The sequence below is a fragment of the Xenopus tropicalis genome, chromosome 8, assembly GCF_000004195.4.
Source record: "Xenopus tropicalis strain Nigerian chromosome 8, UCB_Xtro_10.0, whole genome shotgun sequence".
Taxonomy (NCBI): Eukaryota; Metazoa; Chordata; class Amphibia; order Anura; family Pipidae; genus Xenopus; species Xenopus tropicalis.
In genome coordinates this window covers 104,763,572-104,788,770 of record NC_030684.2, presented here as the reverse complement: position 1 = coordinate 104,788,770, position 25,199 = coordinate 104,763,572, and the positions used below count along the sequence as shown (strand labels likewise).

Genomic DNA, 25,199 nt, shown 5'->3' with positions numbered 1-25,199 from the left:
CTTACTAAAGATATAGGCTAGAAATGCTGTACATTATGTTTTAAGCTTCTGTACCAGCCCAAGGCAACCACAGCCCTTTAGTAGGGAAGATCTGTGCCCCCAAATATGCCCCAGTAGCTCCCTATCTTTTTTTCTGCTGTTTCACTGCACATGCTCTGTGCTACTGTCACTTACTGAGCTTAGGGACACACTCGCAATATACTTTATATATAAAATATTAAAGTCAGAATAAAATGCTGACTAGTAATTAATACAGATAATTACTACATGTGAGCTCAGAAATCAGGGCATTTAACATCAGAATTTAATAGTCAGACCTGTAGCATCAGATTATATTACTGACCAGCCTCATTTTCTGCTTGATAACTTGTGAGGACCCCTAAACTCAGCTTCCCAACAGCTGCTCAGAGCAAAATGAGCATGTGCAGTGCTGCAGACACCTTCCAAGATGGTGACCCCTGTGACAAGTTTGAAGTCCTAGATCATTGCTACTCTTGGGACGCCATCTAAAACCTGTCGAGATCATGTGGAACTCAATGGCAGATGCCCCTTTCTATATCTATTCTCGGCAAGCTGAAAAATACGCCCTGCTACTGTAAATGCGTCCTACTTGTGCCTGCACCAGAATGAATGAGATACACTCGGGCGCAGGCACATGAAGCCGAAATACACATAAAAACTCGAGACTTTTCTTGTATGCGTATTTCAGCTACATGTGCCTGCACCTGAGCGTATCTCATTCATTCGGGTGCAGGCACAGGTAGGACGCATTTACAGTAGCAGGGCGTATTCTCGGTAAATGCTTTTCGGCTTGCCGAGAATACGCCACGTCTGACATCAGCCTTATCAAGCGACAAGTCCAAAAAGTTGCATTTTCGCAACTTTTCTGTTACTTTTTTGTCTTTGATTTTTCAGTTCAGAACTTTTAATAAATGACTGCCATTCATGGAACTTAGTGTTTTTGTGGTTTCAAACAAATAAAAATACCAACAACAACAAGTTTTTGAAAATCCCTCCCAGACCTGCATGTGTTTAGGAGGGAGTTGCTACGACATTGTGCTACAACTACTCTGCCACAGATTACAGAGATTAAAAACCATTCCTAAGAAACTAGTTCCAGAGCCAATAAACTAGGATTAGTATTTGGTTGATTTACAGAAATGACTTATACAATGGACTCAGCACAGCATAAATAGTGTAGGCTTTAATCATAAACATATAAAATGGGCCATAAAATAGCACAAACACATTTTACTTATCATGAACTCCAGCAAGAATAAACTTGGATGTAACTAACAGTCGTGCTTTTAGAAATAACAAACAAACAAAAACAAAACTTTATCTGATTCAAATACTTCCCAGCAAAAAACAATTTTGTACCATATTTATGTGCATTAAAACTAGTGAGTATTAAGAAATGTTTAGGCAATAAAATTCAATACACCCAAAATGTATCTGTAGCTGTTGTTATACTGCCAAGATGCCTTGCACATAGTGCTTAATATCATATTTTTTTTTACATTTAAACATATCTCTCTGAAGAGTGTATTACAATCTGAAATGTGTTTTTATTGCATTCTGAACAATATATTAGTGATCTGATTCAAAATGGCACTGTTTGTGTATAAACTGTTAAAGGCTGCTTGTCTCTTCCCAGGTAAGCTGCCATCATTGTGTTCTAGTCTGGCACACAGAGGTACCTACCTTAATAGAATATAAATTGCACATTAACCTAGGAATCAGACAGTGAGAAAAACAATATTATCTTATTGAGAAGTGCGCTTCTGCAACATGATCAGGGCAGGCAATTTTAAGTCATGTATGTTAGTTTAGGTTAGATCTCATGAAGCCAGAGGGGCCCATTTCCTTATGTGACACAGCTCCAAAACCTACACTATAGCCATATTTCTACTCAGCATCATATTTTTACAGTGGGAGTGTGTCAGCTATATCATGCCAGGCCTGGGGTGGATCAGACTAGCAAATCTGTATTTAATAAGCACAAAGGCATAAAATGCTATACCATAATGTAGCATGTGTGATCAAATGGTCTCTTTATTTTATACCAGCCTTATGCTACCTTTAGATGTAAGGTGCTCAGGGGTGCTGCAGCAATGAGGTTAGTTGAGACACCTCATGTAGCAGCATCCTGCTAGTTACCAGGGGCAGAAAAAAGCCATTCCTGGTAAAGACAAGAGCCAAAATTCTGATTTTTAAAACTCTTCTAGTGCAGAAAGCACTATTGCACCCTCTGCACTAGTGATGCAGATCTCCTCAACCTACTTCAGTGCAAAAAACTTAGTGACGTGGGGCGAAGGGGTGGCATCAACTAGGCTATGTCAGGGCAACACTGACCCTAAAACACCTGTAAAGGCGCTCTTGGGTCAGTGACACAGATTAGCACACAATATACCCTTCGTGTATGTGCCCTTCTGCAGTAACTACTGAAAGTAACTGGATTCACCACAAATTTTAGTTTGCATTTTTAGTATGTTTAGGGTTCTGTTTACCTGTAAAAGTGTTATTACTAATGTCACAAGTAAAACTTGTAATTCATCTGCCTTTCTGACGGAAATCTCTCAAACTGTAATCCAGTCACACAATGACAAAGTTTCTTACTGCATTGCAATAAAAAAAGATTACTGGATTATTGTTTGTGAGTTTGCACTGGTATTTGCTGCATTTCGTTAAAAGGATTCTTGGACTTCCGTCTCTTTATAGCTGTACGCATGGTCTCCAGAATAGTGCTGTTGTTGTTCTCAATATTGTACTGAGTCAATTTCATCAGCTTGTCAAAGTCACGTTCAGTATAGGTAAAGTTTGTCAAAAAATAGGGGGAACACTCAGAAACATCCACATCTCCTTCAGGCATCTCTTCCTCTGATCGTAGAACACCTGCAACACAGCAAATCTAAGTAATTAAATCACATTTCATAGATAATATCTACCCCCTATTGTAAACTATAAGGCTATAAGAAGCCATCAAGGAATGTCATGACTACATAAAGGACAAGCCAAGTACATTTATACTGGTCATTGAAACTCAAAGGTGACTTCTAATATCCCCAAATTTAGGTTGGGCCGTCCAGAGGCCATGGATTGGATGTGGCGTTTCAAATGATTTTTATCTCCTAATACTATAAGAACAGTCATGATATTGGCGTTCCTTCCAAAAGAATGATAATTAGTGATGTATTAGTGAAGTTCAAAATTATGAAGGTGGTCTTTTAAGAAAAAATATCATTATAAAGAGCATATATTGCTGCTATGATCAGCAATGTTCAAAAATGTTATCTGTCTATTTGATTTTTGAATTCATTTTTGCATACTGGTGTAGTCAGATTTTTACTGACAGTTCTTTCTCACTGGCACATTTTGACATAATTTTGTAGACTAACACTGACACTAAATTACTGAAAGCATATTATTTTACCATTAAGGCTTGTTTATAAAGAGTGTTATCAACCCTATCTTTAACAGGGTTTTAAGATGGGCATACAAATGACCTCACCAAATGAATACATGTGGCTGATCCACATGCTTAAGCCCCAGGCCAAAAAAACAAAATGAGGTATATAAGACCCATTAGTTAAGGCCTGCATCAATGGTCTTGGAATTTCTAACTTGGCTGAGATTTTGATCAGGTAGGTGTTGGTCTGGCACCACCAGTGAGCTAATAAGCTACTAGTTTTGTCTGGTAGCAGCTTATATCAGTGCATGTGTGGCCAGCTCTACATACTTTGTAAAGGAAAAGCACAACAACTCCCCTGGTTGACACTGCTTCCCACAAAGTCATGGAAAAGACACTTTGCTTTCCATTCACCATTAATGTTTGCCATAGCTAAAATGATTCCCATGCTTCTGTGGGAAGGGGTAATGCTTTAAAGGATGTAATAACTGCCCATTTCTTTCTGAAAATTTCATGAGTGTAAAAAGGCCACATGCTCCACAAATCCTATTTACAATAAATGTCATCATTTGCTATTCAAAATGTACTGGATTCCACAAGATATGCTTTTAAAAGGTACTTCTTGTGTGAAACAATTTATAGGGAGAAACAAAAGTAATTCATTAAAATATTTATCAATCAATTTGAGAATTACAAGAATGAGGACACGTACCAGGTTCTTTGTATTTTCTAAAGGTGTCGTTCACAAGGGGAAAGTGGAGGACTATGGGTGCATGAGGGTTGTCATCGTCTACAAAACAATAGCACTCTTTATGGTGACTCTTTTCTTCCTCTTTCAGTGTTACACTAGGGAAGCCAATACCTTGTGTAGTACAATATTTGCAGGTCTGTTCTACTGCCTGCAAAACACAAGCATGCATTTTTGAACAAGTATTTTTAATATATACATTTATTTTAAAGAAAATCCCAGTTAAAATACAAAACACACAGGAAAATTAGAATATTCCCTTTGCACAAAAATAACAAATATATTGAAAAGGCCTAATCTGCAGAACAAGGAAACACTAACTGTAAGAGCAGGTCTCATGGAAAGTCTAACCAAAGACAAGGAAGGGCATGATCAGCTCCAATTCTGGGGCTGCAGCTGCTTCCCTGATACCACCCCCATCTCTCACTCTGTGCTTAGAACTTTAACATTGGATCGGGTTACTATTGTGCCCCTTGCACTAGCAGGTCTAGCCCTGGGCATGATGGACATGGCCCCAACACATCATTGGCTTCAATTGGCTCCTACAGATAGATTAGAATATTTGCTGAGATTTTCCTTTGTGAAATTATTAAATCTTTTAATTGCCAGTTAAGGCAATGCTAAGCATCTTTTACTTACTTTTCATAGCAGTTAAGACCAATTGTGGGGTATTCATATATCCATTATAATATGGGCAGTTTGGGCACCCTAGCTATGGCTATAAGTTGAGAAGCCCTGTTATATGAAAAAAGTATATTCAAATATGCTCTTTAAGAAAAAGTTCTCAGTACAAACCATGAGTGGTGTTTCTAGAGTGTAGTCAAAAGATAAGATGATGTCCACCTTCCTTTCTGGTTTTAGAAGAGGAGGAAAGCTGGCATTGATGAAGTAACCAGCATCCACAAGGCACAAATTCTCTTCCAGTGGGGTGAGCTTGTTGGGAAAGGAATCTAAATATGTATCTGGGAAAGTGCATAAACTTCTTAATATGAATGTCAAAATAATAGAGGTTCTATAAAAAGATGTCCTAGATTAGTGGTTCTCAACCTTCCTAATGCCACGACCCTTTAATACAGTTCCTCATGTGGTGGTGACCCCCAACCATAAAATTATTCCTAAGACCATCGGAAATATGTGTTTTCCTATGGTTTTAGGCGACCCCTGTGAAGGGGTCTCGACCCACAGGTTGAGAACCGCTGTGCTAGATGAATTCTTCTTTGCAGAGACCAAACATACTGTCACACCCCATTGCTATAATATTTCCAGACTAGCTTCTAATCATGGTTTACCAAGTACACTCACAGCTATTTCAACAGCAAGCACAAAATGGATAGTCACAGCACTAAATAAGAACTTGTCAGAGAGTAAATAATATTGGATAGAACGGGAGATGGATGATAGATGATAGATAGATAGATAGATGATAGATAGATGATAGATAGATAGATGATAGATAGATCATAGATAGATAGATAGATAGATAGATAGATAGATAGATAGATAGATAGATAGATGATAGATAGCAATGATATACAGTCAATGAAGAGGGAGTAAATATTTGAAGTAAGGTTCCAATCAGCACATAAATAATACATCGCAAATAAAGTGCAGGGAAGCATAAGAGGGCTGTCAGGTAACTGAAAGGTAAAGTAGGTAAAGATAATTAATATTTCTAATGAATTGAAATATGATATTTTTAGAATAAAGCATATAAAGAACAACTTTAATAAATGTTACTTATAAAGAAAAGTAAGTTTTATTTTTTTATTAAAGGTTGCTTCAAACCAAAATCCTTCAGTTTATCCGTTAAAATTGGTTCGCTCTTATTTGTCTCTCCCTCCTATTATGTCCAGTTATTAACATTTCTGTTCTAGAATTACCTCTCCATGTGCAAAACTGTGAATTCTCATGATAGTCCTTGTGTAAGTGCATTCCTCTAAGAAAGTTCTCTTGCGCCCCATCAATTGGCCTGTTGGTTAATATTCCTTTTAGAATAGAATCAAAGGTGCTTGGAGGGGTAAACAGGTGAGTTTTCATTTGTGCTGATTCCTTCCTTTCTCTTAGTTCATTCTCATCTGTTGAGTACAAATATATATATATAGAGAGATATATTTATGATATAATGCCATATAGACTTGAAAAGTTGCTTTACAGTGCCCTAAACTGCTACGTAATGGCATTTTCATTTACGTATTGGGGTGCTGGATGATGTCATGAACACAAAATATATTTGTGACCAAAAAAATAATTTTGTCAGCACAAAATACATTCTGTGAAGAAAAAAATGAATTACTTGTTGGACAAAAATTATTTTGGTGTGCAATATGTTTGCAAAATTGATTTTGTTCTAGCAAAATTAACTTTGTAACCTGAACTCAGAATTTAGTTTGTGTGGACATATTTCATTTTGTGAGTGTAACATTTTATATTATTGCATGCACAAAAATAATTTTGTGACTGAATAAAATTTATTGTGACTACAAAATTTTCTGTGTTCAGTGAATGCATTTTCAGGGACAATTGTGAAATGTATATATGTGTGCATACCTCTCAACAATTGCCCTTTAAGCTGCTTAGTCTCAGTTCCCCCAAGAGACCGGTTTAGATTATTAGATACAATTATATCTAAGTGCAGGTGTTGCTTGTTTAGTTTTCTTGGCTCTCTGCCAAAAGCCTACTTATTTAATTAAGTTTGAGAAACTTTGTATTTTTTTAGTGTTCAGTGCAGTAGATTAAAGAAAAATGAGGGACTTTTCAGTAAGAATTCGGGACTGCGGGCTGAGCTTTTAAAATCGGGACTGTCCCACAAAAATTGGGGCATTTAGGAGGTATATGTTTGTGTCTGCTATATAATAACATTTTTAAAGTTTTAACTTACAGTATTGAAATAATACAAAGCTGGGCACTGAGCTTTAAGATAATTGAACAGACCTAAATCTTTGGTTCTGTCTTTTCCCCATTGATCCCAGAAGGTTTCCACTTGTGTGGTGAGATACCAGGTGTCTATTAGATTCAAAGAGAATACATTTCCCCACAAGCCTAACACAAAAACAAAAAGTCAACAGTTATATCATCACAATAATATGCCTGGACTGGTTTTACACATTGTTATGTAACAAAGCTCACAGTTATAAAAAATATAAATCTGATCTGTCTCAGAACCAGAGTAGCAGTATGGAAAAATAATGTGTTATTGAGCTAATTACTCTAGAAGCCCCAGTATTATTGCTGTTCTTGTGCAGAAGAGCAACAATTCCTTGTATAGTATAAAAGTAGATGGAATCTAAGAAAATTTAGTTTATATAATGCCACGGAAAGAAAATCAAATGACAATTATTAATGTTGCAGTTTCTCTACAATTTTATAATGTGCAGATTGTGCTGAAAGTTATTACAAATTAGTAAACATTGTTTCCCTTTTTGTACCACCAATGTTGAGAAGCTTGTTATTGCAACTAAATGAAGATCCCTGACAAAATGCAGGTTTTGTATGGCATTTATGACCAGGCAGCTTAGTAAATACATGTGCAGCAAATGAGAAATCTTGCCCCTCCCATTTTTCAGAAGTGGTAGAGTTGGGAACACAGCCTGCTTGTATGTACAGAGATATATCATATAAAATATGGAAAGAAAATATGGAGTTACCTTGCAAGTAGCAGATACGGGGCTCTGGGTGCTTCTTCATCAGCCTCCCCATGTAAAACTCACTCCCAAAGTCCTCAGTGCGGATTGAGGCACCGTACTTTTGTAGCCCCACTTCATATGGAGTAAATTCACACCATTCTGAAATACAACAATGCATATATTCAATACATGGGTATGGGAGATTATCAGCAACAATCTAAAGTGAAACCAATTTGTTATGTTTAGCAAAGTGAAATAGTTCTAGAAAATAATTCAGCAGCATTGTACAATAGAAGGCAGGGTGTATACATCAGACATGTAAATTACATATAAATACAAAGGGAGACATACAAATCACATATAAATACTGATAGAAACAGAAGGTAAATTGGGCTATGCTCATTAGAGGTTGCATTCTAAAGGTAAAAGGGGGTATGAGACACAAGTAGTAGGGATGGGCAAGATCAGCAAAGTGAGAGATGTGGCTTATAGTGTATTATGTAGGAAGGCTAAGAAGATGATGCATTTTCTAAGTGTGAAATAACATAAGTTAGCATTAGTACACCAAAATCTGCCCTGTGTGTGCACTGATGGGTTAATCCTGTGCCCTTCAAGTACATACATTCAAGTAGCAGATGGCAGGGGAATGTCTTCTATCTGCTATTGATTGGAGAAATGCACTTATATGTATACATACTGAATGCATGTAAATACAAGTAAGGTCAGAGACTATGAGGCAGATTTAATCAAATGTGAGTTTGGAGCTTTTTAATACATAAAAACTCACGTACATTCTGTGGATTCCTATGGGATTTTTAGAATCAAATTGTGATTTAAATCAAATGTTAACTTTCAACTATTGATAAATACACTTCTAAAAATCCCATAGAAATGAATAGAATGTGGGTGTCTTTTTAAATACTGGACTCTAAACTCACATTTTAAAAAATCTGCCCCTTAGAACAGTATATTCACATAATTAATAATATTGTAGTTGTGTGTATTACCTTTAAAATCCAATGTACTAATTTCATGCTGCTTAACGTTGATTGCTAAATAAATAGGTAGAGGGTTCTGGCCATTTTGAAGCGCAGCTTGCTGATCAGAAAGCTTGCTCTCATTCTTCTACAAGAAAAAAAAATCAAAGTGCTTATGAACCTTGTGTATAAGGCACAGGACACATATGTATGTGTGTTACAGCCTCCTTTTGATTATTAGTCAATTTAACATATACAGTTCTAATCTTTATATTGTTTCTTTCCATGTATGCCTTTTGCTTTTTTCCTCCTGATCGCTTGAGCTGTTAGGCAAACTTAGGCAAATCTTTTTTTTAGATTTAGATCTTTGTCGCAGTCTTGGCCACTTATCCTAAACTGTATAATAAGAAAAATCTATGTTTTAAACACACTGAGCAATGTGAGCAAGTGCCAGAAAAAAACATTGGACATTGGACAATCGGTGTTTTAAAACATAGGATACAACAGTAAACCACCCACAAAATACTTCCCCTGGTTTGTTTCATTCTACATTGTGTTTTCAAGTGTCTCAGTTTGACAGGAGGAAGTGCACAAATTTAGGTACAAACCCAATGGGTAATTTATAACTAAAACTCTAAAAATAAATGAACACAGGCACTCTATGTAACTGCCTTCTAGACATCATGACTTTCTTACCCCATTGTGGAACATTGATTCAATCATTAAGCCCCATAAATCTGTAAAAGAGGTTTTCTGGCCCTCGCTGGCTGCTTGTCGCAGCTCTTTGTGATAGTATTTCAGACGCTCCATGGAAAATGTCTTTGTTTTTGTTCTGGTGACATGTTCCTTTGCATTCTGAATAAATTCCAACAGCTCATTCTGTGACCAGTCAGAATTCTTATAAAGATTACTCATTGTCCTAAAAATAAGAACAGGCATTTAATAAAATATTTATGTCATTTGACAAATGTATTTATTTTTTTATTTGTGGCATGTGTTAAATTTAACATAAATAAGCAATTGATCCTGTATATAACAACAAAGGCAGTATAAGTTTTTTTAAAAGACACAGCATATGATGGGCTAATTATATTTGTAATCAGATTGATTTACCATGTTGATCCAGAAGCCCCTGCAATATATGTGACACAATCCAAAAGGCCCATCTTCTTTAAAGCAAACAGATGACTGTAGAGACAAGACATAGCTCGAGCTCCTCCTCCTGTCGCCATGATAGCCACAACAGGAACCTGTAAATAAACAGCAGGCTCAGTATTGGCACAGTATGAAACATTTGAATATTCAAGTAAAATACAATCAAACATTTTTGACATATTTAATGGGATTTATTTTATATATAAACCATCTTCTTAATTTCACTGTCTGCAACCAATTATCTTTCTTGATCTTAAAAACTAACACTCAAAACACTTATCCATCAGAAATATGAAAATGTAAAATGTAACGTAAGGAAAATGGAGGGCTTTAGTATTGTATATATGTTGTGGGAAACCTGTGCTAATATTAAAGGATGTAAGGTGAGTAAGAAATATACATAGATAAATGCAACCTTGCTATGAGTTGAAAGGGGCTTTAATGGATGCTAGGCCAAAATTATTATTAATTTAAAAAATCTTGTAATCTCTGCCGTAAGGCATCAGAAACAGTACTCACCTCCTCTCCAACCAAATCTTCTTTTATCTGAAGAACTTTCTTCATTGCCTCAGCTACTACCCTTTGTCTCTTATAGAGAAACATCTTCTCCTTATCACATAGATTGAAGCCCAGGCGGACATCAAGATTCTCTGGACTGAAAATGCAGTATGTCACATTCAAAACCTGATGTGTTATTATTAGAGATTATGTTCTATATATACTTAGCTTCGTTTAACATAGCTATCTTTGGTAAGAGAGTTATATGTATATTGGTTATTATGGGCTGTTTTGATGGCATTTCGCCCTGTAATCACTTTGGCAAAAATGTAAAACAGGGGTTCTACTGTATATTTAAACAGCTGTAAGAACACACCCCTTGCCCGCCATTGTGTTGCCTTTATATTGCAGCTACAAATAAGCAAAACTAAGTAACCGCTGCAAATCTTTGTATCTGCAATATCTGGTCCACTTTACAGTGGTTTGTGGTGCCTTTTATGGGGGCATTCTTATATATATACTGTATATATCCATATATTGAAATATACTTCCAGCTGGCCAACTACGTCAAATTCATTCCCGGTCTGGCCAGTCCTACACTCACTTTTATCTGATTTATTAGGAATTCAACTTGTTCAATATACATTTAACAAAAGGACTGAGTTTTACTTGCAACTTACTTACTTGCTTTCAAGATTAACACCCCCCCCCCCCAAATGGTTGCCCTTTTATTGGCTCCACTGGGATCACCTGACCTGAGCTACAACATGGAGCTGGCCACTGCCCTTGTATAAACTATAGCAGGGAAAGTTGTGCTCACCACTAAATTTTCTAACCATTAGGATGTGACCATATATATATATAATTAAATTGCATCATAATAAAGACCCTTACTGGGATCATTACTGGGTCTGCGTATATTTATTCAGCCCAGTCACTACTGGCTTATTATGCCCTAAAATGTTCCTAAAAGCCTCACCTCAGAAGTCTCCCTTTCCCCCCTCTCTCATTTATAACTCTAGGTGGCACTGTACTGAGTCTCTAACTCCAGAGTTACACAACATGTCTGGGGTCCACATCTAGCATTCCTAAGGGGGGAGTAAGTTATTAGCATTCTTGAGGGGGGGGGGGACAGCAGAAAGCTGCGTGTCTCTGGCACAGGAATTACAGACACAAGAAATATTTTTTCAGAGAAGTCAGTGCAGCGTTTCTGTGAGTGCTTATGGCTGTATTTACATAGACCTTTCTGATAAAGCTTACTTTCTTTCTCCTTTAATGATGTGTTCATAAGGATACATTGTGTTACAAGTATGAAAGGAGAAGGAAAGGTAAAAACTAAGTAGGCTTTATCAGAAAGGTCTATGTAAATACAGCCATAAGCACTCACAGAAATGCTGCACTGAGTTCTCTGTAAAAAGATTAGTCATGCAGCTTTCAGCTCTCTCCCCTCTCCTGCTCCCCCCTCCCTCAAGAATGCTAAGAACTCACTCCCCCCCCTTAGGAATGTGGATCTGATCCAATCAGCAGGAAGCTGACTCATAGTGCAACTAACTGAGCATGTTCACTTGGTCTGGGTGTCTGTGCAGGAGTGAGGCATTATGGGAACTTTCTTTACACAGCTCAGCATTTTTTCTTCCTGTTTGGCTTCTGATCATCTGAATGGGAGAAATATGGGGAGACTTAAGGGCACTATTGAGACAACTGAAGGTATGCCTGCAGCTTGAGATTAACTCTTTATTAGCCTTTCCTTCTCCTTTAATAGCATAAAGTCATTCTTTATTATATAATTAATCTTTATCACATAATGTGCTTGTATATCATTGCTTTTTTAAACAAAGAGGTTAATTGTATATGGAAAAACTGAGAGCCTAATTTTCTTTAATAGAAATATGGTATATTTAAACTAGCTTGTGCCCTGGAATGGCTACTAGTGTACTGGTCTGTCCTATATTATTGGTCTGTCCATTATTATTATTATTTATTATACAACATCCAAACTGGGCAAAGCTATAAAATACTTTACCATTCTTTCATTTTAAGCTGAATTCCCAAAGTCTTGCCCTAAAAAATGGAAAAAAATAAGAGCATTTGTCAGATATATGACTTTTCATTTAGAAAGCCCACACCACCACACAAAAACAGTGAAAACATTTAGAGGATGACATATAATATAATATGTATAGTGTAGTATATTATAGTACAGTATAGTATACTTGCCTCTGTTGCCAACAGTTGGACATTAATGTTATCATTTGAAGAGATTAAAGGGAGTGGTAATGTGGACTGACTCAAGGTATCATTTGCAGTTTTATTAGTCTAAGTTCAAAAGAAAGAAAAATGGTTACATGTGGAGAACACATTAGTGATATAATTAGAGTTAATTTAATACACTTTGTTGTCATTTTTTATCTAATAATAGCACATAGCCACCAATTCAAAATCTGCTATGATCTTTTGTACAAATTACAGCTTTTTTTGCAGTTACCCCCAATGGGGAAGTTTAGGGAAAATTTATGAGGGAGTTAAAGGACCTTTTTCCATAATTCGCTAGAGGGTAACTCTAAAAAGCCTTTACACAGTGAACTTTAGTGAATTACCCCTATATCTACTGTCCCTTTGTGTTTATCTACGGCAAAACTGTTTTATTTATTATTTTTTTTTTTTTTAAAGGTAATGTTTTATTTATTATTAAAGGAAAACTATACCCCCAGAATGAATACTTAACCAACAGATAGTTTATATTCAGTTAAGTGACGTATTAAAGAATCTCGCCAAACTGGAATATATATATCAGTACATTTTGCCCTTTTATATTCTTTCCCTTGATCCACCATTTAGTGATGGGCTGTGTGTTCCGCCAGAGATCACCTGACAGGAAATAATGCAGCTCTAACTGTAAAAGGAATAAGTGTTGGAGTAAAAGACAGAAATCTGTCTATTAATTGGCTGATGGGGCCTAGCATGTATGTGTGCCCTTGGCTTGTTTGTGTGCACTGTGAATCCTATGATCCCAGGGGACGGCCCTTAATTCTTAAAATGGCAGTACTCTCTTTAGGAGTACCCAATAGCACATCCTACTAAAAAAAGTAAATATTTAGGAAGTACAGGTATGGGACCCGTTATCCGGAAACCCGTTATCCAGAAAGTTCTGAATTACAGAGAGGCCATCTCTCATTGACTCCATTATAAGCAAATAATTTTGATTTTTAAAAATGATTTTCTTTTTCTCTGTAATAATAAAACAGAACCTTGTACTTGATCCCAACTAAGATATAATTAATCCCTATTGGGGGCAACACAATCCTATCGGGTTTAATATTGTTTAAATGATTTTTTAGTAGACTTAAGGTATGGAGATCCAAATTATGGAAAGACCCCTTATCCGGAAAACCCCAGGTCCCGAGCATTCTGGATAATGGGTCCAATACCTGTATAAATATATACCTTTTTAATGCCGTTCCTAGCCTTTCCATCAAGTCAGATAATGGCTGAGCTGTAATTAAGCAGTGCCTGATGTATAAGCTTTAGCTGTAATTGCACACATTGCAATTTGGGCACAAATGTTACATTTCCTTGCTGTGAACAGTTATTTCTATTTGACTTGTCTTTACATATAGCAAACACAATCCTTGTACAAAGACTGAATGAAAGCCTTACTGGGACTTACAAAAGTGACATCCACAGATGGGTACACTCTGTTCAAGGTGGCTGTGAATTCCATTCCCCAGTCTCTCGGGTAATGAAAGGCGAAGTTTTCCTTCACATTGGAACTGCTATCATTTTTAGGAATGATTAGGCTGTGTGAGTTCTCATAAGAGCCCAACAGTGTTAGTGCCAGCTCTAATTTCTCTAAAAATACAAAGACATAATGTAAAGTAGATGATACATGGATGGGGAAAAGGTGCTTATAGTAGTAGCACAAGCCATGTAATAAAACTTGCTGTAATTGCATAAATAAGTGGGTTAAGGGTAAGAAGTGCAAAAAGTGAAAAAGGAAAAGGAACTGCAAAATGTACACATAAACGACAAGGTTAATGTTTTTGCATTACTTTAGGGTCTATATAAAAATACCAGTTTTGCCTAAATGACTTGTTTTGATATAGCTGATGGATTATGCAAATTGATGGTGAAAGATACAACAGCGTTTTATTTTTCCTTTCCCATCTTCTCTTATTCACAGATTATCTGGTAGATTCAGGTTGGTTCTGTGTCTTCCTGGGTATTGTAATGTATCTTTCTTGGGACGTCTCTTTAGTCGGTGCTAAAATATGTATCTATCATATCTATTTGCCCTAAATATATATCAGTATTTAGGCTAGTGGCGCACTCCAGAGTTCTGGAAAAATACAACTAAGGGTTAACCAGTCAGCATTCCAATGATTCCAAACATGACAAGAGGACCTACTTAAACCTTCTGTGGTAGATAGAAAATGAAAATGTAATAGCTTTCATCCAATTAGGGCAGAGGTTTTCACCTCTCTTTTACCTATAAGTTACCTGGTGAACTAAAAGTGTTGGGCAGGACCACCTAGGTTTACATACCTTTAAGTATCTACATATCTTACTTACTTTTATACTTTTGTTTCTCTACTTGGACTTCAAGTTCAGCCATCGCAGGGCACTGAAATATGCAAACGACAATAATTAGATAGTACTGAAGGATTTAATTTGCAGATTTTAAAAGAACCTGCACTACAAAAACACACATTATGCTCTTGCAATTATAGTAATAAGTAACTAATTACTAGCTAATAATGGATCTAATCTGAGCATTGATCTGTGAAAAGGCAACTACAACCACACCAATGGAAATGTTATTAAATATATTAGAGATGACCACAAATCAACTTCTAAAAAGGAACCATATTTATAGAAAAGTAGTTTTTTGGTGTCAGTATCACTTTAATAAACTGCTTACAGTAGTTATAGTTTGTCTTACTGCCTTTTAATAAACTTATACAGTATATTTGATAACATTTATGCATCAAAGTTTCACATCTTGGAGAACTTAACTAGTCTTGCTAACTCTGTTCAGGTTACGGTTTTGTTTGAATTAAAAAGTCACTTTAGGGAAAATAGCCCTAAGTATAGGGAATACTTATGGTGACATAGTTTATGGTATTTCTATAAGAATATGGGACTGACCACACCCCAATAACATTAGATCCCTTTATGGTGCAACAGAACAGGGTTGGACTGGGCCGCCGGGACCCCGGGAAAAAACCCAGTGGCCCCCAGCCTTAGTGGGCCCCCGGCAGTGCAGACCCGTTGCCTGTTGCTGCTCCTCCAGCTGCTGGTGTCCTCCCCTGACACGTTTCACTTGTGCGCTTAGGGGAGGATGTTGGGAGGGGGCCCCTGCGGGGGTTGGGGGGGGCGCATCAGGGGCACCTTGGTGGATGCGGGGCCCCTGGAGCAGTAGCCCTGGTGGACCCTGCACCCCCAGTTTGACCCTGCAACAGAATTATAACACCAAAGCAGATATATAGAAGGTAAAAAGGAAGTTTCTGGCCAATGTGAACAAGGTTCACAGGCTAAGAAAAAGCTGTATATGCCAGTAACACTTTCATATATGTTGGGAGGGAAAAAAATGGGCACCTTTATATTCACCTGCTAATAGTCCATGAAACAAGACATTGTGAAACGATTAGGCTGCCCTCCATCCCTGCCTCGAGGGGGATAAAAATAATGCAAATTCTGGGGCCGAGAATGATCATTCTGAAATTACTAGGGCAGTAACTATGATATGCATGTACAGGTATAGGACCCGTTATCCAGAATACTCGGGACCAAGGGTATTCCGGATAAGGGATCTTTCCATAATTTGGATCTCCATACCTTAAGTCTACTAAAAAATCAATAAAACATTAATTAAACTCAATAGGGCTGTTCTGCCCCCCAATAAGGATTAATTATATCTTAGTTAGGATCAATCATAAGGTACTGTTTTATTATTACAGAGAAAAAGGAAATTAGTTTTAAAATTATGAATTATTTCATTAAAATGGAGTCTATGGGAGACGGGCTTTTCGTAATTCAGAGTTTTCTGGATAACGGGTTTCCGGATAAGGGATCCCATACCTGTATCAGTAATTGCTAACCACACAGGGATCTAGATTTAAATAGTCTGAAAATTCGACATACAAAAGTAACATGATGATACATTCTATATAACCTGATTTTGTGCAAATATCTTCTAATCCATATATGAAGACTGTTAACTTACCACTAATACTCCATTAGTAATAACTTCTTTATGTGTTTCTGGTCTGTTAAAAACAACATTATATATTTAAAATAAAATTAAAAAACAACATTATATATTTTTTAAAATGTATACAGTTAATATTAAAGTTTGTTTTCTGCCCAATATGTAACATAGAACATTTCTTCCATGACAGATAGATAGAAAGATCTGAACTAAAAAAACACAAACAAAAAAATTTACAGAAAAGTCTCAAAAACCGTGAGTTTGTTTGAACTTGTTACACAATAACTACAACTTTTTCATATTGTTGCAGAAAAGCCAGCATCAAAAACACCTGAAAATCTGTAAAACCAAGAAGCAAAGAAATATGTTTGTGTTGTGAAAAGGGACATTTGTCATTGACTTCTTCATAAGGTTGACAGGTTTTGGATGGCGTATTTTAGCATTCCAAATTGTTGCGGTTTTGTTGCATAATAAATTACGACAAATTTGCATTTTTTTCCTTGACAAAAAGCCCAAATCGAAAAAAAACACCCCCCCTATAGGGTTTAGTGGATATCACATTATTAAACACTCACATATACACACTAAGGTTGCCACCTTTGCTTTGTAGGAACTTTGGGCAGGGAGGCAGAGTGTGACGTCATGGGGCGGGGAAGTGACATTATGGGGCGGAGTGCTATGACATGGCAATTGGCGATTGGCCAATCCCTTCGTCAGTTTTGGCATATTGGGAAAAAAGGGCAGGCAGTTTTGATCTGGACAGTCCTACAGAAAACCAGGCTGTCCGGATCAAAACTAGTCAGGCGGTAACCCTAATACACATTGATCTGAACACAGATTGACAGGCTCCAAACCTCAAAAACTGCAAAAAGAATTTGACACTGAGGAAGGTCTAGAGCAGCAGATAGCAGAGGCAACCCTTATAGATACCGGCTCTTGTGGCAGTTAAACATGGGCAATATAAAACCACCCAAGATTAGTTTATGAACATGATTTCTCAGTCATGGTCTCTGCTCTAGGGATCCAACTCCCCAAAATGATTCTGGTTCAGACTGAGATTAAGGCCCTTAAATTTTGTGTTCATAGATATCCAAACATGCCTCCACAGGCCCAATGAAATGTGACTACCTATGGCATCTTATAGCAGTCCTACTGGGGAATGCATCAGGTCTGCTGCCTTAGGTAGCAAGATGCCAAAAAAACTTAATGGTTTTAGGCAGTATCTGATGAGAAAAAAAATGAGGGAAAAACTAAATGGAAAAAGTAATAAATGTGTAAACAATGCTAAAACAATAATAAAAGTAATTCCAGGATGTTATTCGTTTACTTTAACATAACGTCATCAGCCTAAATGGCTCATGTGATACTGTATGTACCTTTATGGGTAAAACAAAAAAATGAAAAAGATTCCTCTTATTGAGATGATGAATGTACAGGAATGTATTGCATATAAGTTAGTAAACACACTATTCCCCAGTTCACCACCAGCATTTCAGTATGGTCTGTACAGTGATATATAATTCACAACTCACATGCTGACAATATTGAATTCTACCTGAAGTTCTTCATTTTTCTAAGGAAAAAAAGGAAAAAAGTCCATAGATTAATTAAAAACTGTGTAAATACTTTGGGCCTGATTCATTTCAGTGAGAAAAAGTTATCTCATGGCTGATCATGCGAAAATTCACAGAGTTTACTAGAGTTTTCACATCGTAAACTGTGAGATACATTTTTATGGATTGAATTGCATCACAAATTGAATTTCGTCTATGAGTTTTCAGAGCATAAACCATTTTCTCATTAAATTGAATCTGGCCCTTAATTGATTAATCTGTGTGAAGCTTTGTTATAACTAGCTAATTGCCAGTTAGTATTTTAGAACTGATTGATGCCAAGTATTTACCTCTTTATTCAGAGTAAAGTTCTCCAATACAGGTTTGTTAAGTGGAACATTGCCCAGGTCATAGCTCACAGTGAGAAGATGGTCATCTCCAGTGTTGATATCTTCATCATGCAGTGACACGTCCAGGATGTTCTGGGTACAGGGAAGAAATGCATTTGTGCTGGAACTAAAGCAGCATTATAAATATGTATTATATACAACTGTGCCAAATCTCTGTTGGTCTATTTTCTAGTTCCAGTTCTGCATACAATATGTAATCATCCTCTCAACTAATGTGCTCTTCATACAAAGCAAACATGTTAAATAGTGCATGCAATATTACACCCTGTAGCTGCAGAGTAGAAGCAGAGATCAGGCCAAAAACAAGCATGTTTGGGTTGATCTCCTCTTCATGTAGCTGCACACTGGCAGAAGCTTCCATTTCTCTCTGCCTGACCGAAAGCTGCAGGAGGAAAGAAGCAGAGCAAACGCTCCATGTTACCTCATTCTGTAGGATTAGTTAAAGCAGATCTGATGAACACAAACTTTTGAAGCCAGACACTGACTAATAATTTACAATATTATGGGGCAGATTCATGAAATCACAAGTTTGAATCCCGCACGAGTTCGAATGAACGCTCCGAGTGTTCGTGTCTTAGTAAATCTGCCCCTATGTGTAAATACATATATATACAATGAATGTAGGTATGTTTTGATTGATATAAGTTGTAAAGCTCCACTTGCATTGTCATCTTACTTTTATGTGACTATGGATTCTGAAGTGAAAGGTTTCATCCCACACGGGATCTGTACAATTCCAAATGGTCTTAGTTCTTTTCCTTTCTGTAAGAGCTGTGGGAAGCTGAAGACACACATAGCAATCTGGATTGGTAGCTGTACAAAAACAAATGTAAGTAAGTTTATTCATAGCAGTACAACAATCATTGGGATCCCACATGTTTTATTTCAAACATAGCCACAAAACAAATCCTAAAAAAGCCATTATACTGTAAAATGATTCTACTGATACATTCTTGTTTAGAAGTGTTTATCCAGCCCAACTTTGCCTGCAATATTTTAACATATTATATATAATTCAGACCATACACGTTTGGCGGCTAGATTAGGTTCTTTATTGGTTTTTATAAGGTACAGTCCTAATTTATATCAATAATGTGTACCCTTAAAGCTTGTTTTGGCCCTGCTGGCTATGCAGCTTCTGTGAAGACATCTATAGAAATATGATTTTTCATACTGAATTGTATGTTACAGGTTGCTTGCTCACCAGTGTCTGACCCATGGATGTTCCGAGCTTGTATGATCCTTACAGATAATTCAAACACACATGCCTCTTCCTGTTAAACAGAAAAAGAGAAGATTTTACAGTAATGTGTATTTCTTTTAGTTACATAAACACAGACTTTTTAAAAAGTGAAATCCAATCCAGCTGTAGAGAGGTCTATGCCCCCCCCCCCCCCTCAATCTTGCATTGCAGGTCAATTCCAATCACATAACTCTCAGCTGTCCCATGTTTTGCAGATCAATTGCAGTTCACATTCAAGGGGGCATCCATTGTGGGACTGGCCTACCGGTTTACTGAGATTTTTCCAGGTGGATTCATTACTAATTTTTCCAGATTTTTCTTGTGTTCTTATTTATTAGGAAATCGTAAATTCCATCAGGGAAAAGGCAGATGACAAATATATTGCCACAGATAAGCAGGGAAATCCAGAGAAGCTGTAAATTATATAGGGCTGGCAAGGAGAAGGTGGGTTCTCCAGAAGATTCTGCTCAGTAAATGAAAGTGTGAGATCTAACAGATTCCCTATACCAAACATATAATCTGGGCTGTAAACTGCTTTTCTCTATGGCTGATGCCTCAAGAAGCTGATTGTGTCTTGTGGGAAAACGTACACAGAGAATCAGCCCTAGAATACCCTTGGTCCCAAGCATTCTGGATTATGGGTCCTATACCTGTACAGGGGCTGATTCTCGTCTTGTTTATTTACACCTTCCGAGAATCAGCCCCTTGTGGAATCAGCCTATAGTGTGAATTCTGGAAGATGTTAAAGCATCACCAAAATGATATTATTGGCCTGTTGTTTTTAAATTATCCTCATCAGAGCATAAAATTGAGGAAACACCCACAGCTCAGGTTCATAGTGGTGACTCAAATTTAAATATAAATATTGCACATGGATATTTGCAATGGGTAGGGCTTAATTACATCATGATCAAAGAATTCATTAGGTAGTTATTGCATGTATGTATTGTATATATACACTGTCTGGCTTGTAAAATATTTGTGAGTGTAATGAGTGTCACAGTTCCATACTTGAATGAGCTAAGTGCACAAATATGACATTATCATAATTGAGAAGCATACAAGCAAGTATTATACTATTTCTGGCTGCCAAAACAATTAGTATGTTCTGTGCTTTCATTTTCCAACATGCATGAGACTTTTGTAACCTAATTGTTGGCATGCTGCTATTGGCAAGTCCACGTGTGCAATTTAGTACACATGTTTGCACAGCATAAATCTGCCCCAGCACAAAAAAAGAAAGCAAACATTTCAGGTTTGTAAAGCAAAAATGTGTTATTTTCAAGTAAAACTTTATGAATGAATTTCCTTCTACACTGGTGACTATATTGGTCACATACATCTTGTACATCTACAGTCCTGTACTTACAGGCAGTGCTACTTTAGGCATGCCCATTCTTCCATCTCGTATCTTGCTGCCACACATGCAAAGTTGGATCAGAGAGGGGTAACTCCAACCCCCCTCAATTTAGTGGGGGGCTGAGGACTTCAAAAAAGTGTTTGGAAACATTTCTATATAGGGGCCACCCCTAAAAGCTGCCACCATAGGCATGGGCTCTCATATTCTTATACAGAAAATATGGCCCTTACCATTTATTCAGTTGTATTTAATAGTGCCACTGTTAGGCAGGGAACTATATGAATAGCTATGGTTGTAAGCAAACATAATAATTTTTTTTACACATTTTGTGACTAAAAAAACACCTACAAATTCTTCATACCTCAGGCTTGTCTTTTATCTACAAAAAATATCAAATGAAGCGAATTTGTACTTGTAAGCTTTCCAGATGTCAATCAATCAACATTTACCACTTACTGACAACATGATTACTTACAGATATGGGACCTGCTTGGGGTATTTCCATAATTTGGATCTCCATACCTTAAGTCTTATAAAAAAAAAATAATTTCAACATTAAATAAACCCAACAGGATTGTTTGGCTACCAATATGGATTCATACAGCTTAGCTAGGGTCAAGTACAAGCTGCGGTTTTATTATTACAGAGAAAAAGAAGAAATTACTTTTTATAAAACATAAATAATTTGATTAATATGGAGTCTATGGTAGATGGCCTTCCCATGGTTCAGTACTTTCTGGATAACAGGTTTATGGATAGGGTTTCCTGTACCTGTACTGATCAGTAGACACAATAAAACATTTGTGACTTTTATTATGATACCCTAAAAGATGCCTTTTAAATATTAAATGTTAGTTATAAGGATAAGGATATCCTTTTTACTGGAACCCCACAGCTTGTGCTCAGGCAAATTCCAGCATCACTCTGACTTGCCGAAGGATGTTGTTTGTACAGTTGTAGTGTAACAACAACTAGACAGTCTCAGATTATTTTCAAAGTCAGTAATAAGAAGCAATAAAGTGTAAAATCACATTTAGTACACTTTCTGGCTGGTAGTCCAATTTTTGGCTGATTTGTTCGAAAGCCATAGCTATACACTGCCCCCAGGTACAGAGACTGTGGCACCTGTATTGGCTTTATCAGAGTGCAAGTATGAGATCCATTATCCGGAAAACCATTATTCAGAAAAATCTGAATTACAGGCAGGCCATTTCCCAAGACTCCGCTTTGATCAAATAATTCATATTCTTTAAAGTGATTTCCTTTTTTCTCTGTAATAATAGAACCATCCTTTGTAGTTGATCCTAACTAAGATATAATGAATCCTTCTTGGAGATAAAACAATCCTATTTGGTTTATTTAATGTCTAAATTATTTTTTAGTAGACTTAAGGTACGCAGATCCAAATTATGGAAAGATCCCTTATCCAGAAAACCCAAAATCCTAAACATTTTGAAAGCACCCTGAGCATCAGAAATACAGATGTGTGTTAGGAGAATATCAAAGGCAGAATCTATGTAGCTGGTACGTCATATTCCTTTGTCTGCTATTTAATCCAACATTATTTGGTGTTATGATTTAGCACCAAGATGTTATTATTAAATATTTTTTTAATCAGGTAAGGTGCATACACCAAATACCCAACAACATAATGTTGCTTCTAATTACAAAGCAAGATTTTAAGGAACAAACATAAACCAATACATTTAAATACATTTAAATGTCTGAAATCCCTATGCAGGTGACTATCAACTGACCTGTAGCTACAAATAAAAGACAATTAGAAATCTATTGCCTATTTAATACAATATTTCTTCTTTATTATACTTACACATACAATGTATAGTAGAATTTTGCTTACCTTCTGTATGGTTGAAGATAACATCCTATTTATCCTAGCGGTACTTGTGTTCCATAAAGATAGATAAAATGTGAATTATCTCAGATCAACCAGAACTAGTTAGTTATTCCTTGTGTTTGTGTCCCCTGTATTATTTCCCAGTTGGTCTGTGGAGCTGCCTCTGACACAACCCAACACAGATTAGTTAATAATCTATCCAGTAATTTTTATCACATCCTTCTGCTTGCCTCATATACAGGTCTTGCAGTAGTGATGTGAGCAATAACATTCCAGAGCAGCAGGTGAGCCACACTGAGAAGTCACAGAAGTCAGGTGGAGCCAAGGAGTGGCTATGACACCCAGCCTTTTATAATAATATTCAAAAGGCTAATCAGCAAAACGCAGCTTGCTATTAAACAAGTGGCTTATTACTTAATCTTTTGTCATAAATTCACACATTCACATCAGAGGGTCAATCAAAGTTATGTTTTATTGTTTTTCTTGTTTTATTTCTAGCTTCTGTAAAGAGGATATGGGTGTGAAATCAACATTTTGTGTATGCAGATTCCCCCCATACAGACCCCTGACTTGGATGGATTCTGTTCTCAAGCTAGCCTTGGTCACAACTACCCTGGCCTTGAGGGCAGAGCCACCTGTTTGGCTATAAGAGCAGTTCTTTGTTTTTCTGGTGTTCGCAAGTTCACAAACTTTTAGCGATGTTCGCAATTTTGGGTTCGCCTTAGCTGGAGCCAAATTTTGACCTCTCACCCCAGAGCCAGCAGATACATGGCAGCCTCCTGGACCAACGTCCCCCCCGGACCACTCCCTTCCATATATAAACCGAAGCCCAGCAGCCATTTTACATTCTGTCTGTGTGTTCTTGATGAGTTAGCATAGGGAGAGAGCTGTGCAGGGGTTTGAGGGACAGTTTAGGTAGCTTTGCTGACTAGTAATCTACTTTCTACTGCTCTGTATGTAGCTGCTGTGGACAGCTGTCCTGCTGATCTCATCTGCTGTACCCAATAGTCCTTGTAAGGACTGCTTTTATTTTCTGATTACTGTTACTCTTCTTTTCATTGTGTACTGCAGCTCCATCTGTGTGTGTTGGAGACAGGTGTGCTGCTCATAGTAGTGCACCAGCACCAACCACACATTCACATAATTTTTTTTTATTTGTGTTTTTTTACTTTGCTACTGTAATTTATAGAGCCGAGTGCTATTAGTCTAGCTGTGTTGGGGACTGGTGTGCTGCTCCTAGTAGTTCACCACCAGCACCAACCAGAGATCACTTTTTTTTTATTATTATTATTTTTTTTTTATTTTTATTTATGTTACTGTTCTTTAACGTGTCCAGTGCTGTTTGCTGTTGTTCATAGTAGTGCACCAAACACGTTACACATAGTAGTGACATTGCATTGCAATAAAATCACCTGAGTGACATTTTTCCACCAGCAATAATATATTCCGTATCCACTACTGTATACGTTGCCATTGCAGGCCTTGTTGCCCAGTGTCTTCAACCAAGTGCCAGCTAACTGTGTTCTTTTTCACATTCCATCTAAAAATAACAATAATAATTCCGTGTCCAGAAACATCACCCAAGTTGTTGTTGTTTTGTAAAAATAAAAAAAATGTCAGGCAGAGGCAGGCCGCCACGCAGAGGCACTAGGGGCCGTGCTGCTATGATATCCTGTGGCCCTAGGAAACCGCCCAGTGTTCCGAAGGCACGTACCCTGAACTCCAAAAATGCTGGAGAGGTAGTTATTATTATTATTATTAACATTTATTTATAAAGCGCCAACATATTCCGCAGGGCTGTACAATAAGTGGGTTTCATACATTGGACATACAGAGTAACATATAAAGCAGCCAATAACCGATACAAGAGGTGAAGAGGGCCCTGCCCAAAAGAGCTTACAATCTACAACTGACTGGCTTACACAGCACACCCGTCCTGGAGGTGACAAGCAACTAGTGAAAACTATTATTCGCTCAGTTGACGGTTGCAGTAAACGTGGCGTTTTGTCTTTGCGTGTGAACCGGCTGTAACCTTTGCACGACTTGATTGGAATGTAGACACCGGACGTTTTAAAGCAGTTTATTACACAAGTTTAGAAATGTAGTGTGATTTCTGCCCTTTACAGCACAAAATGCAACGCTCATTTTTCAGATAAA

At 37.1% G+C, this 25,199-nt stretch overlaps 1 protein-coding gene across 1 annotated transcript; it reads right to left on the bottom strand.

Annotated features, from left to right (window-relative positions):
- Positions 1 to 1,183: 1,183 nt before the first annotated feature.
- Positions 1,184 to 23,287, bottom strand: jmjd7-pla2g4b (JMJD7-PLA2G4B readthrough). The gene is made up of 20 exons (XM_031891700.1): positions 23,046 to 23,287; positions 19,786 to 19,855; positions 19,258 to 19,394; positions 18,522 to 18,653; positions 18,151 to 18,191; positions 16,634 to 16,676; positions 14,980 to 15,031; positions 14,078 to 14,259; positions 12,628 to 12,726; positions 12,434 to 12,471; positions 10,432 to 10,567; positions 9,871 to 10,007; positions 9,454 to 9,676; positions 8,788 to 8,905; positions 7,802 to 7,939; positions 7,089 to 7,196; positions 6,038 to 6,232; positions 4,953 to 5,119; positions 4,122 to 4,308; positions 1,184 to 2,895 (listed from the first exon to the last, which is right to left on the bottom strand). Exons 1-20 carry the CDS (start codon positions 23,067 to 23,069, stop codon positions 2,648 to 2,650), a joined length of 2,475 nt encoding a protein of 824 aa, XP_031747560.1. The 5' UTR covers positions 23,070 to 23,287; the 3' UTR covers positions 1,184 to 2,647.
- Between the last annotated feature and the right edge of the window lie 1,912 nt (positions 23,288 to 25,199).